The sequence below is a fragment of the Carcharhinus amblyrhynchos genome, chromosome X, assembly GCF_965287045.1.
Source record: "Carcharhinus amblyrhynchos chromosome X, sCarAmb.v2.hapA, whole genome shotgun sequence".
Taxonomy (NCBI): Eukaryota; Metazoa; Chordata; class Chondrichthyes; order Carcharhiniformes; family Carcharhinidae; genus Carcharhinus; species Carcharhinus amblyrhynchos.
In genome coordinates, this window is record NC_137359.1 from 12353367 (window position 1) to 12367785 (window position 14419).

A 14419-nucleotide genomic window follows, 5' to 3' on the forward strand; every position below is an offset into this window, starting at 1 on the left:
ACTCAAGGGTAATGCTCTGAATCCCACCATGACAGATGAAGTTTAATTCCAGACTTTTATTGAATTCAAAAGATCCAATAACAACCACAAAACCATTGTTCATTGTGGTAAAAACCCAACTGGTTCACTAAACCACTCAGTTCAAGGGCAATTCACAATAAATGCTGGCCCAAGCAGCGACATACACAATGAATAAATTTTAAAAAATCTGATGAATACAGCTGAAAATTGATTTATCACAAAAAGTTCAGTGTCAATCCACCACCTGTGAATAAAACCTGATGATTTTAAATGATTAGCAATTAAGTTTTATTATAAGGGCACATGAATTCTTCATTTCACTTTGCTGGTCAAAGCAGTTAATAGCATTTGTTGCACTGAGACATAACAGGCTATAAAGATGAAGGCATGTAAAAATCATGAGCACTCCTTTCTATGCCTGCTTTGAGCAAGGAGGTCAGAGAGAGCATGCTCTCCACCCCAGATAAATCTGTATCCCAGGTCACTATTGTAGACGTCAGAGCTGCATTCTCAAAGTCAACTGATGGAAAGCAATTAGCATGGAAGGGGTACCCAGACGAGTACTCAGATCCTGCACAGACCAACTGGTGGGGGTAGTCGCAGACATCTTTGACCTCTCTTTACACCAATTTGATGTCCCTATCTGCTTCAAGAAGGCAATCATTGTCCCAGTACCAAAAAGAAAAATCAGGCAGTGTGCCTTAATGACCATTGTCCAGTGGCTCTGACATCCATCATGAAGTGCTTTGAAAGATTAGTCATGACATGAATCAATTCCTGCATCCCAGATTGCCTGGATCCACTACTGTTTGCCCATTGCTGCCACAGGTCCACGGCAGGTGCCATCTCCCTAGCCCTCCACTCAACCCTAGATAACAAAGACACCATGTCAGACTCCTATTCATAGGCTACAGCTCAGCCTTCAACACCTTCATTCTTACAAAACTCATCTCCAAACTCCATGGCCTGGGGTTCAACTCTTCCCTCTGCGACTGGATCCTAGACTTCCTAACTGACAGACCGCAATCAGCAAGAATAGGCAACACAATGATCATCCTCAATACCAGTGCCCCACAAGGCTGTGTCTTCAGCCCCTTACTATAATCCTTATATACCCATGACTGTGTGGCCAAATTCCCCTCCAAAATCAGTTTAAGTTTGCTGATGACACCACTGTAGTGGGCTGGATCTCAAACAATGATAAAAGAGTGTACAGGAAGGAGAGAGAATCTGGTAAACTGGTATAATGACAATAATATCTCAATGTCAACAAAACAAAAGGAGATAGTCATCAACTTCAGGAAGGGTCATGGAGGGCATGCCCCTGTCTACAGTGAGGATGAAGTAGAAATGTTCGAGAGCTCAAGTTTTTTTTTGGTGTCCAGATCACCAACAACCTGCCCTAATCCCTCCATGCCAACTTTTAGTGAAGAAAGCCCACCAACACCTCTACTTTCTCAGGCAGCTGAGGAAATTTGGATGTCTGATACGACTCACCAACTTTTACAGATGTACCATAGAAAGCATTCTTCCTGATTGTATCACAGCTTAGTATGGCTCCTGCTCTATCCACAACCACAATAAACCAAAGATTGTGAATTAAGCCCAGTCCACTCAAACCAGCCTCCCACCCATTGACAACATCTGCACTTCCCATGGCCTTGGGAAAGCAGCCAGCATAATTAAAAGGACCCCACGCATCCTGGGCATTCTACCTTTTTCCATTGGGAAAAAAAGATAGAAAAGTCTGAGTACACACCAACTCAAGAACAGCTTCTTCCCTACTGCCACCAGACTCGCCTTGCATTAAACTGATCTAGCTTGGACTGTAAAACTGCATTCTGCACTGTTTCCTTCTCTATGAAAGATATGCTTTGTATAGCATGCAAGGAAACAATACTTTTAGTGTATACCAATAATCAAATCAGTCTACTGAATTCCCTAATCGGAAAGTGACTGCACTCTAAATGTTGAAACGGTGTGTTTTTTTTCAGTCAATCCAGAGAATGGGGAAGAGAGCCTGGAAATGTACTACTGGCCTGGGAGACTAGCAGCATTATGTTAGCTCTCTCCAGCCATGCTTTGGGTACTTGGTCCAGGCTCAGGATGGCCACATGCATAATTTAAAAAGGATTCCCAACCTCGCCTGTAATTTGCCCACAGGTGGCTTAAAGTTACAATGCAATACTCTCAAGTCTCAAGCTTCCATCAAGGAATCAATATTGCTGAGCTATTTACTCAGATGGAATACATATGGTTGACTGCAGACTGCAATGGAGCTGCCAAAGTATCCCACTGCTGCCCACAAGGAAGAAAACCCTCCCTTGATGTTGCTGAAAGGGAGGGGTGAAACAGTTTGCTGTAATACAGCCTTAGCATTGTGATGCCCATCCAGCAACCTTTGACTTAGAGCAGAATTTGTGAAATGAGGCCCCCTTCAATTCCAAGGTTACCATCTCCACAGCTGGTAGACAGCAGAGTCCTCTTCCAGTTCTCCAGCTTCATCCTACTGTACATCTCCCCGATTCCTCAGCATCTTCTGACCAAGTGAAAGGGCAGAATGACTGGCTACCTCTATCCAAGGCAGCAACCACCTCCCAGCTCTAACTGATTGGTAGAGGGTGAAAGGAGCTGAGAATTTCCAGCCAGGGTCAAGGTGGAGACCAGCTTTGCCCTGGCTACTTGGTTGGGTATTTCAACAGGGGCAAAAGCCACTTTTGCATGGACCCATCTGAAGTTGGGATTGGCACCTAACTACACAGAACGCCCACACCCCAACCAGCTCTGTTGAGTGGTCCTTATCCAGAGTGAGCTTCTAGATATCAGTAATTCCATCTCACACAGATCATACTTCTCCCTACCTTGAATCCCCTTCAATGTTTCTTCATTTGTGTTGAGAGGACCTTGTATCTGAACAGAGTTTCTGTACTTCGCCTTTTTTGATGGTGGGCAGCTTACCTGGTGTATGGACTCAGCAGTTAGAGAATGTTCAGGTGCCCAGTTATTGTGCCAATCTGTTGCATGTTCTATAGCATGTCTTGAAGCACAAGCAAACTTTGCTCAAGCATCCAGGAGACACAAGTTGATAATAAGCCAGAAGTAGCCACTTACCTGCTATTGCCTTAATGTCAGTGTAGCCTTTTTGTTTCTGCAGCAAACTTCCTGCCTTCAAGGTTTGTAACAGGCTTGGTGTGTGGTATGCAAATTCCTGTAGGTCCTCCCCTACTGGTGCATCAACCTTTATAAAGGCCCTGAAGAAATTCAGAGCTAAGTTGAATTTTTTCAGAAGTAGTCAACTGATTTACTCGGAAATAGAAACATACAACTTGGAAGAAACAGTATACTTGCACTGAAGGGCATCCAAAATATTAATGTGGGTGATAAAAGCACAGGGAGATACATTTTTCTTTAAATGCATTGAAGAGACCAAACACCATGTTGCTTCATGCAAACAAGATGCTTTTTCAGCTTGATGGTCCTTTAATTTTTGCTGTTCTGCAAAGGTGAAAAGCACTTTCAAACACTTCTGCAGATTCTGACCAGACCCTGACAGGTAGTGAAATTTGAAATTGAAAGTCAAATGTTGTCCTTGCTGTCCTGTTTTGAAAGAAATACTGAACATTTAAAAGGTGCCTTCCCCTAGGCCTACACCTTTCATTGCTGAAAGATGTGGATTATTGTATACCAGATGGTGAACACTCCAAACTCAAGCTTGGGTTTACCACGAGAAGCTGCTTACCATACAAGCAATTTGTTGAAGTACTTCCAACTGCACTTTTTGAACATGGTTGATGCAAAACATGCCTCTCCTGTGCTCACTCCACATGAAACAACAACCCATGTCTTACAAATAAAAAGACTTCACACTGTTCAAATTTCACTATTTATAAATTGTTGCAAAAAGCCACCTGGCTCACAAACACCCTTTAGGGAAAGAAAATCTGCTATCTGCACCAACAAACCTAGATCCAGAGCAATGCCCTCTGAACTGGCCTAGGAAGCCACTCAGTTTGAGGACAATTAGGGATGGGCAATCAATGCTCACCTAGCCAGCACCATTCACATCCCATGAATAAAAAATCTGGGACGGGTCAGAAATGTAACAAATTCATCTGGGTAATTTAGCTCCTGCAGCAAGTGAATATTTCCTGCATTTCTGTAGATATTTTTCAGCTCACTTAAATGTGACAGCTAGCTCAGCAGTTTATTGCTCTGCAATCCCCAAGCAGTATAACTAGTACCTTTCTGCATCATGAGGCAAAAAGGAACAGAAGGTTACACTGATAACATAGGCAAAGGCTCCTCTGGAACAGGAATGCAGCTTGTGCTGAATTGAGAATGCTGCCCAGTTTTGAAAAAGATGCTGAATGTTGAAGATGAATTTCCCCCCAGCCCGTTACCTGTTTAGAGAATGTGTTCAATAATCACTGCCTGCAGAGCCATCTCAGTTTCAAATCTCAAGATGGATGCAATGGGGTGGGAGAAAAACAAGGATCACAAACTCCTCCATGCAGCAGTATTGGAGATACACAAATTCACTTGAAATGTAGGAAAAACCCCCATGGTGCTTTGCAGAAACAAAATCAGGCAATTTATACCACAGAAAGGAGTGATAGCTGGAGGATCCAGAGTTTAGGCTGCAGCCATGATCCAGGCAACAAAGGAAAAGGGATTCGAGGGCAAGTAAGAGACTGGAAGTGAATAAGCACAGCTTGAACAGATTGGAGTACAAGCATGAGAATTTTAAATTTTAGATTGAGGTCAAGAGCCAGTACAAGCCAACAAGGAAAGGGATGATAGGCAGGTTAGGATAAAGATAACAGTTTAGTGAAGATGAAGATTGATGGTCACAAGAGGAAAGGATCCTCATGTATGACTTGTGCAGCAAAGAAAATTACAGCACAAGAACAGGCACTTTGGCCCTACAAGCTTGTGCCCATCATGATGCCCTAAAAACCTTCTGTCTTTACTCAGGCCAAATCTCTCTATTCCCTCCTTATAGATGCACCCATCCAGATGCCTCTTAAATGTTGCTAATGTGCTTGTTTCCGTAGGCAGCACAGTCATTAGCACTGCTGCTTCACAGCTCCAGGGACCTGGGTTCAATTCCCAGCTCAGGTTGCTGTGTGGAGTTTGTACATTCTCCTAGTGTTTGCATGGGTTTCCTCCCACAATCCAAAGATGTGTGAGTTGGGTTGATTGGCCATCCTAAAAAGTGCCTTTAGTGTCCTTGGATGTGTAGGTTAGAGGAATTATGGGTAAAATATGCAGGGATATGGAATGGAGCCTGGGTGGGATTGCGTTCAGTGCAGATTCAATGGGCTGAAGGGCCTCTCTGCACTATAGGGTTCTATGATCTATCCCCTCTGGCAGTGTTCCAGACACCCACCACACTCTGCATGATAAGTTTCCTCCACGTATCTTCCTTGATCTTTCCCCCTCTCACCTTGAGCTTGTAATTGACAGTTCCACCCTTGGAAAAAGCCTGATTATCCAGCCTGTACATGCCTCAATTTTGTAGGCTTCTCTCAGGTCTCCCCTCAGCCTCCATCTTCCCAGTGAAAACAATCCTAGTTTATTCAACTTCTCCTCAGAGACTATCTGAAACCAGGCAACACCCTGGTGAACCTTTTTATGCACTCTCTCCAAAGCTCCTGTGGCCTTCTGGTAGTGTGGTGGCCAGAACTGCACACAATGTAAACAACACTTTGGTTAGGCTACATTTGGAGTATATAATTGCAACATAAAATTTCCAACTCTTGTACTTGATGCCCTGACTGATTAAGAAAGCATACGGCATGCTTGCCTTCAGCTTGGCCACCCACATTGCCACTTGTAAATGAACTGTGGACCTGCATGCCCAGATCCCTCTGCATGTTAATGTTCTAAGAGTTCTGCCATTTACAGTATAATTCACACCCAAATTTGATCTTCTAAAATGCATTACCTTGCATTTGCCTGGATTAAACTCCAGCTGCTATTTGTTCCCAAGTCTCCAATCTATGTCCTGGTACTATTAGCAAATCCAATCTGGGACACAACCACTCAGTTGCATTTGCCCTGTGGTCCATCCCAATCTGGGTGTGGCTAAACTGACTTTGTTAGAGATGTAGACTTGAGAATGCAGAGTTAAGGGCATGAAAAGGAAACACTGAGTTTGACTGGACAGATGAACAGCGGACCAAAAAGTGACCGAGTTTGCAATTGCAAGGCATAGAGATGTAAATAGTGAGGAACACAAGTAATCAGATGAGCTTCTGTGACAGGGGGAAGGGGGCCAATCTCAGATGGTAAGGCCAAGGAGTGATGGCTTATAGAACAGAATCTCTACAGTGCATGCAGGTGGCCACCACTTGGCCCATTGAGTCTATACTGGCAACAATCCCACCTAGACTCTGCCCCTGTAACCCCACATATTTACCCTGCTAGTCCCCTGACACCAAAAAAAGTGTAGATTGGCCATGCTAAATTGTCTTAGAGAGAGGAAACCTGTGCAGACACAGGGAAAGTGTGCCAACTGACAGACATGACCTGAGGTGGGAATTGAACACAGGTCCCTGGTGCTGAGGCAGCAATGCTAACCACTGCCACCCTAATAACATGGCAAGTCAGTGAACAAGAAGAGGGCAACAGGCAGGATGAGATCGTAATCACCGAGGAAGGGCTAAAAGCAGAGGAAAGGAGTGAGGATCTTGGAAAGATTGGACGCCAAAAAATTGCAGGAAGAACATACAGACAATTCTAAAAGGGGTGCAGGAGAGGGGAGATCGAAAATCACAAGTGGGCCTTAACAGGAGAGGGGGAAAAATGGCTGCTGCTTATGAAATCAGCGAGAATGAGGGGGCACTGATTTGAAGTAATTGGTAAAAGCAGCAATGGTGACAAGAAATATTTTCAGCAAGTGATTAAGGTCTGTAGTGCACCGTCTGAAAGGGAGCATGGTGGAGGTAGATTTGACTGAGGCATTCAAAAAAGGGATGAGAATTATCCCAAAAAGGAGGCAAGGGAACAGCATGAGGGGAACTGCTCATTTAGAGAGCTGGTGGAGTTCCTTTTGTTGTAACAATTCTGGCATTTCCTTAAAATCAGTTATTCGGATGCTTCTCCTGGACTGTCAGTACATGGTGGAAGGCAAGATTGACATTTGAACAGCCTAGATGAAACATCCTTGATTAAGGTACTCACTTTTCAACAGTTCCACATTAGAATGAAGGAGCAAAGTAAATGCAACAGGTAAAAACAGTCCTGTATTATGAACCTGAAAGGAAATCCCTTCCAGATGGGACCTGAAGAAATAGCAAATCCTGTGTCTAAAAGCAAGAAGAGATAACTGACGCTTTGGTTAAGACAATGCAGCCAGTCAGCCATCTCCTTAGGAACAGAAAGGCATTTTAGCAACAGTCATACATACATGTCACCATTTGTTACAATCATCCTGTGCATTTAAAGACAGGGGGAAATATCATACAAGGTAAACAGCAAATAAAGGAGGGGCTCAAAAGTATTTTAAAATTTATGAGATTATAATTCACCAGAATGGTTTCAGTGGGGTCCTTCCCCATGAATGGTGTCAGGGAAGCAGCAGCATGAAAGTGCTGGTTAATGCCTAGTGGCACAAAAGCTTAAGTTTCCACATTATTACTTTAGCTCAGATGCACAATTCACTGAAGGGAATGAACTTGGGCTCTGTCTGATCTTTGCTGTGTAGTCCCTCATTTCTTTAGCCAGCTGAAACAGCAGGGAAGTCGTGAGACCAAGAACTTGAGCTTTTTGCAGCAATGTGATAATCCATATACAGTTTGTGAACACTGGACAAAACAGGTATCCATACTCTGCTTTGGTTTATGGATGTATTAGCCCAACAAGGACATTCCTCCCTTTTCCAAATTCATGCATCTGACAAGGGAACAGTGCTGATCAAGAGCAGACAATACATTTACAGCTTAAAAGCTCAAATTAATCTGAATAAACTCAATAACATGCAGCACAGCAAGTAGCTTTTTAATCTGCAACTCCACTAATGCTTTTAATACTGACCATTTCTAGAAAAACTCAATTCAAACATGGATGAACAGAAAACTGAAACAAGATATTCCTTGCTCAATCCACATTTGTTTTGCAACTGGAGACGTGGGGAAACAAGACAGAGGACTTGGATTCATATAGCACCTTTCATTTCCTCAGAAGACCAAAAGCGCTTTAAGGTATGGAATGGTTTTTGCACTGCACGCAGTTGCACAAGTTAACACAGCAGCTAATTTGCGCATAGCATCATTAAAAAAAGTAATGTGCCTGACTGATGAAGCCAAGGAATTAGCACCTGATGTTCTTGGAAAGAAGGAGCTCACTAAGGGCCAGTGTGATAAGTTTCTAGCCACCACAATGAGCATGCAAAGCAAAGAGTGAGTGTACAAATATTTAACGCAAGTACAATCTGAGTTGCCATGCACAGCAAGGTAAAAAGTGGGATTGTTCTTATTTACTTGTGTTTTGGTCCTCCACTTGCTTCTTTTATGTGGAGAGAAGAAAAATGCTGAAAAATATCTAAAACATGCCACAGTATATTCTTCCTTCCATAGATGGACTCAAGCCTAATGCACTTCCAAAGCACATAAAACCATGAAAAATGCGAGTGCAATATTCAGGACAAGCATCTTGCAGTTCAAATATGCTTGTTCAGATGGAAATCAAGTTCTGTTACACCATTCCTTGCCTGTCAAGCCACAAGAAAAATGTCAGATGTCTCTAAGCAAGCATGTAGGAATGTGAATCTCCACTTCAGAACGACAAAACAAAAAAATAAATTGAAGATGGAAACTGCTTCTGGAGCTTATTGCATCATTTGTAGTAACACAAATCAGATCTGAAATGAAAAGCAAGCTCCATTTTAATCAATAAAGACATTTCAGCAACATCTGAATATACAAGATCTGCATTTTATTGGAAATGTCTCAGGAAAGTCAGAGGGCTGTTGGTGAGCTCTGCATCTATGGTAACAAGAAGAATCTGGACAATTCTTCACAGGGACTGCTGCTGCCTATTATGCCAGCCTTCAGTCTTTTGTGCACTTCTTCCTCAATTAAAAAAATGCAGTCTTTCCCCACTCTCCCTGCTTACATACCACTGTCAGTTGCTGTGCATTTGAAAAGACAGAATGGCTGAATCCTCTCATGATTTAATGTGATTACTGCCTGGGTCAACATGTGACATGTGATGTGGAGAGGTTGCACAGGGAACAATGTGAACAGGCTGAAAGTGAGGGAGACAGACAGATGAGCGATGACTCCCCCAAATAGACCGCAGCTGAGAATGGCTCCCAAAACTCCTGCTCAGTCTCTCTCTACTTGTACCAGAAGGGTGGACATGAGCACCACTGGGACCCAACAGCTGACCAAAGAAATCCTTGGTGTGGCACACAGCCTTTCAAACACTCCTGTCACTCATCTGCAAAGTGAGCCGGATTAGCAGAGAAGAGAATGGGATTAGTGGCGATGAGCACCCAAAAAGGGGTTTCCGGTTTACTCAGCGCTGCTCCTCAAGGCTAGCTTTATTTAACTTCCCCAGTCCCGCTGTGCTAAAGTGCACACAGCACAGCGAGAACCAACTGAGCAAACTAAAGCAGTAATTCCCTCTCCTTGAGGGACTGGGATTAAACTGTTATATAAATGATCCAATGAAGTCCAGACAATTCCTTCACTACCCACTATTGGTGCTGATAAGCTACTCAGCAAAACACCAGTGCCAGAATCAGCTCAAAAAAAATGCACAAGTATCTTGATCAAAAAAAGTCCATTTAGAAAAAAGAAATAGTTGACCTGCTCACCATTATTTCTCCATTCTGGAGAGCTTCTTGCAGTAAAAGGTACACTGAGAAGCAAGGAGAAAAAGAAATATTTCATTTATTTTGTTTTAAAGCCACCAGATCATGCCCTGCAGCATTGCACACAGCAAGTCAGACATGAGGACCAGGGTGTTATATTGTGCATATCATATATAGCATAACTCCCAAGGAAAGTCACATCCACAAAAGCATAATTGCTGTCAAGTAAAGAAAGGCTCAGCATAATTGCTGTTTAATCAGACAATGTTACAATCGAAATTTGCCTTCTGTCAAGGCTGTAGCTCAGAAGCACTTACTATCTTAAGAGTGCTTTACAAGCAAATGTGATGCATGACTCCTCCCTCTGGGATTTGCAGCAGACTACTGAACACAAGTTGCTCCACAAAAAACCTTGCAAGGGTACAACAGGGCAAAATAAAAAAGTCAAATATAAATTTGCAAGCAAGTTAGGAGAATTACTACCTTCATTTATGGCCCAAATGGAATGGATCTTTGTTGAAATTGACTATAGGACAATTACAGAAAAGTCCAGCTTTGGGGAATTTTAGTTCAGACATGTTTCACATATACTTGGAGGTGCTAAAATAGAATACAAAGCAAAAAAAAAGGATTGAGCTGTTTAAAATAATTCAGCCTTATAATGACAAAGGTCAGGAGTTAACATTTGTTTAGTGCTGTAATTCTAATACACACTTGGAACAGGCTGTTAAACCCAACTACATTCAACCTCCACTCAAAGTGTGTGCCGTTCCCCAACTCTCCATTTCCTTTAATTACCTATTAAACTTGTTCTTGAAGTTGACACAGCAATCACCAACTTCAGTAATCCATTCCACCACTTTATTGTCTCCTTGTGTAAAAACCTCATGTTTGAAAACCAGTTGCCATCTACTCTCTCCATATCACTGTAAATACTTAAGTAACTGCCACTCAACCTCTGGATGAAAAAAGAGAATCCCCCCCCCCGCCGTCTTTGGCCACCTGATCTATATTGGGGTATGCAGTGTTCTGGGTTGGCTGGGTGATTGATCAAAAAAAGCTTTCCTGTTACACGATATTTCCTGCTACTGATGTGTGGTTCTAAAACAGAAAACGCAAAATCAGATCCCTCCTGCTAATTTAAAATGTTTGAAGCAGATAACAATGTCAAATTTAAGTGTCAACTTCTGAAAGTCATCAGACCATGTATGGAATTCCTCACTGACGGCCCTTTGACCCAGAGAGGAAGGCAGCATTCACAACACCAAAAATCAAATCTGGGCCCCAGAAGAAGTGAAAGAATGGGATGAACACGGTGGCAGTGATTAGCACTGCAGCCTCAGCACCAGGGACCTGGGTTGGATCACTCTGCACAAACATTGTTCCTGCATGTGCGTGGGTTTCCTCCCACAGTCTGAAAGATGTGCTGGTTAGGTTCATGACTTTGCTAAATTTGCCCTCAGTGTACCCAAACAGGCACGGGAGTGTTGCAACTAGGGGGATTTTCACAGCAGCATTGATGTAAGCCTACTTTTGACAATAAATAAACTTTAAAAACTTACTGTGCCACTGATTAGAAACTGGAATTGGTGCTGGGGTGGGGAGGAGGAATTCACACCAACTCCAGATGCTCCTTCCCTCAGTAAGGAAAATTTTTTTTTCCCCTGAAAACCTCAGGTTACTAGGGGGGGGGGGGGGGGGGGGGGGGGGGAAGAGAAAGAGAAAGAGAGGAAGACCTGCTTATTTGGCATGCTCTGAGAATGCAAGATACAGGTTAACTGAAATGCAAAGTGGGTTCCATGTTTCCATTCAATTGGGAAAGCATCAGGATGACCATGCACATGTTGAGGTCTTGAGAGTTGCAGGAGCACACAAATTAAGTCAACGACACCAAGGACTAATGGAAGGCTGAGATCAGAACCACCCAATAACGATTGACAGTTTGGTATCTCCAAATCCAAAAAAAGACAGACTTGACCCAGAATTCCCATTAAGCACACTCTGGATAACAAATTATACTGTATTTGGGTGTGTTCACTATAAAGTGAATTCACAATTTCCAACTTCAACCATGCAAAGACACCAAAACCAGACTGTTTTGCAGAGGTGGACAGGTAAAGTGTTTAATAAGGCCAATTTTACAGTACCTATTCCGTTACTGGCTATGCAATAAACAAAAATCTAAAATATACCCAGAAAAATTTACTAATCCACAGCAGAAAGACTGCAACAATGAAGCATGGGGAAATGAACAGAACTGTTGGAACTTATAGCAGTATTCAAAAAGCGCAATGCAAAAACAAGAGCAAAAAAGGTCCGCTTATTGGAATGTGGTAAACGACCATTGAATGAAATCTTGATGTATTTATTGTTGGTTCATCAACTCTTTCTGCACAGGTCCAGTTCAGATTTCAGTTTCTCACATTAAGCCAAAAGGAGCTGCTTTGGAGGAGTCTTGGAAGAGAGACTACATAAAGTCAAAGAGACGCTATTGCCTGCATCCCCGATTCAAGACAATAACCAGAAGACACCACACCCCAAGGAAACGATGAAAGTAAAAAAGTCAGTGTGGCTAAATTCACCTCATCTGGACAGTCAATCTTTCCAAACACAATCCTTGGAAAGCAGTCATCACTTCTTTTTCAAAATACCAGATAACCAGTCCAGACCGTCGTAGAGCCCGTCACCACTGGTGGCACACGTGGCTTGAATATACCAGAGTCGGCAGCGCAGGTTATGCAGGCCCAGCTTTTCTGTGATTTGAGCCGCACTCATTGCATTCGGCAGATCCTAGGAGGAAGAGGCAACATTTATACCTCAGGATTGTATTGCTCCATGAGAAGCCTGCGAAACCGTCCCTGCTCCCAAAAGCCCAATTTAAAAATGACATCCCCTCCCCGCAATCCTTGCTTAACTCCACAAACACAATAGTAAAGTGAGGATAGTAGCAATAGTAGAAGAGTTCAGGGGAGACAGACTGGCAGAAGGGGCAGACACATAGTTGAAGGAATTTAACACAGAAGTATTTGCTGATGCACTTTGTAAGGCAGAATAAAGAGGCAATATAAACTATAATACTGTACAATTTAAACAGAAATATCGGGGGGGGGGGTCACAAAGTTTTGTTGTGAAGGCTGGTTAAAATAGCACACAGGGTCCTTGTCTTTATATAGGAGACAGGGTGTAACAGCAAGGAAATGCTGCTGAATCTCCAATTTACTGGTTAGACCTCACCTGGAGTGTTACAATTCTGGGCACCTCATGTCATGAAGTGGGTCTGGATGCAACAATTTTAGCTCCTTTTATATAGTAAAGATGCAAAAAAAAAGTACATAGGGATGTTCAAGAGGCCAGAATTGGAGCATTGCATAAATTAGAGATAGAGGGGGCCAGGATTTGAAATAAGGATGCAAAGTTTAACGTGCACACACAGAAAAATAGAAGTAGGCCATTCAGCCCCTTCAACCATGATCTTACTGAATGGCAGAGCAAGCTTATCCTTGAAGCATTGCTTAACTGAGTCTGACATAAGTCAATAGGTGAGCAAACAGGGTTTATGTAAACTAGACATGGTGCAAGTTAGGACATGGATAGCAGTGCTTTGTAGGACTGTGTAGAAACTAACAGATACCATGTTGGAATACTCAAGACTGGGGAGACTAAAGCATGGATGAGGATTTCACAAGTAGAGGTGGGGCAATGAGAGAAGATCTACAAAAAAAATAGTAAGGTTGAGAGATCTCAGTTAAGTAGGGATTGCTCCTCTTGGAGCAGAGGAGATGATTCAATCGGTGTTCAAATTCATTGGGGGGGGGGGGGGGAGGGGTTGATAAGAGTAAATGAGAAACTGTTCCCATGGAACCAGAGAATACAGATTTTAAGAGATAGTAGGCAGAAGAACCAGAGGCAAGATGGGGAGAATATTTATTTTAAACGCAAGTTATGATCTGAAATGCACTGCCTGAAAAAGTATTTGGGAAGATGAACCTGGAACAATTTTCAAACAAAAAGAATCATATCAATACTTGGAAGAGGAGAAAACTGAAGGGTTAAAAGATAAGTGCAGGGAAGTGGTAATTGGACAGTTCTTGCAAAATGCCAGTAGACACAATAGGCCAGATGGCCTTTGTGGAAAAGCTTTTCTTTTATTTGAAATGCTTCAAGATTTAGATATGCATTTATCTTTAATCCCCAAAAAAAAGGCAATTAACTCAAATATCTTGATTGCAAGAGAAAAGTTAACTTGCTGGTTCTATCAGCTCAAATGCGCAGAGAAATGCCGCTTCTGATTTGCTGATCAGAATAGTCAGATTATAAATTGCGCCAAATTGCAAATGCCTTATTCTGGAATGCAGTATTTGCGATGCAGCCACAGACATTAGAAGTGGGTCCATAGGCATAACAGTTCATTGCATTTCCACCTCGATGGGGAAAGCCCGGCTCATCAGCTGTCACAAGTAGTCACTGCATCTGCAATGAAATATCAGGCCACTGCATTAAAGTTCAGAGCTCATTTCACCCAAGTGGGATACATGTCAGATTTGTGGCAGACAGGCATGATCAGAGATTATTCACTTC

The 14419-nt window shown here is 42.6% G+C and overlaps 2 protein-coding genes across 7 annotated transcripts in view; one reads left to right on the plus strand and one right to left on the minus strand.

Annotated features, from left to right (window-relative positions):
* The window catches only part of LOC145361845 (pleckstrin homology domain-containing family A member 3-like), a 299538-nt gene that overhangs the window by 129311 nt on the left and 155808 nt on the right, over positions 1 to 14419 (plus strand). The gene's annotated exons all lie outside the window — the stretch shown is intronic.
* LOC145361857 (ADP-ribosylation factor 1-like) overlaps positions 1 to 14419 on the minus strand; it is a 43212-nt gene that overhangs the window by 21702 nt on the left and 7091 nt on the right. For 4 of the 6 annotated variants that reach the window (XM_080217837.1, XM_080217835.1, XM_080217836.1 and 1 more), the window contains exon 6: positions 11938 to 12631. The exons of the other annotated variants lie outside the window; for them this stretch is intronic. In XM_080217837.1, the coding sequence (XP_080073963.1) occupies positions 12473 to 12631 (159 nt within the window). In that variant the 3' untranslated portion in view covers positions 11938 to 12472. Of the gene's footprint in view, positions 1 to 11937; positions 12632 to 14419 lie in introns of those variants that run through there. 6 annotated transcript variants of the gene reach the window in all.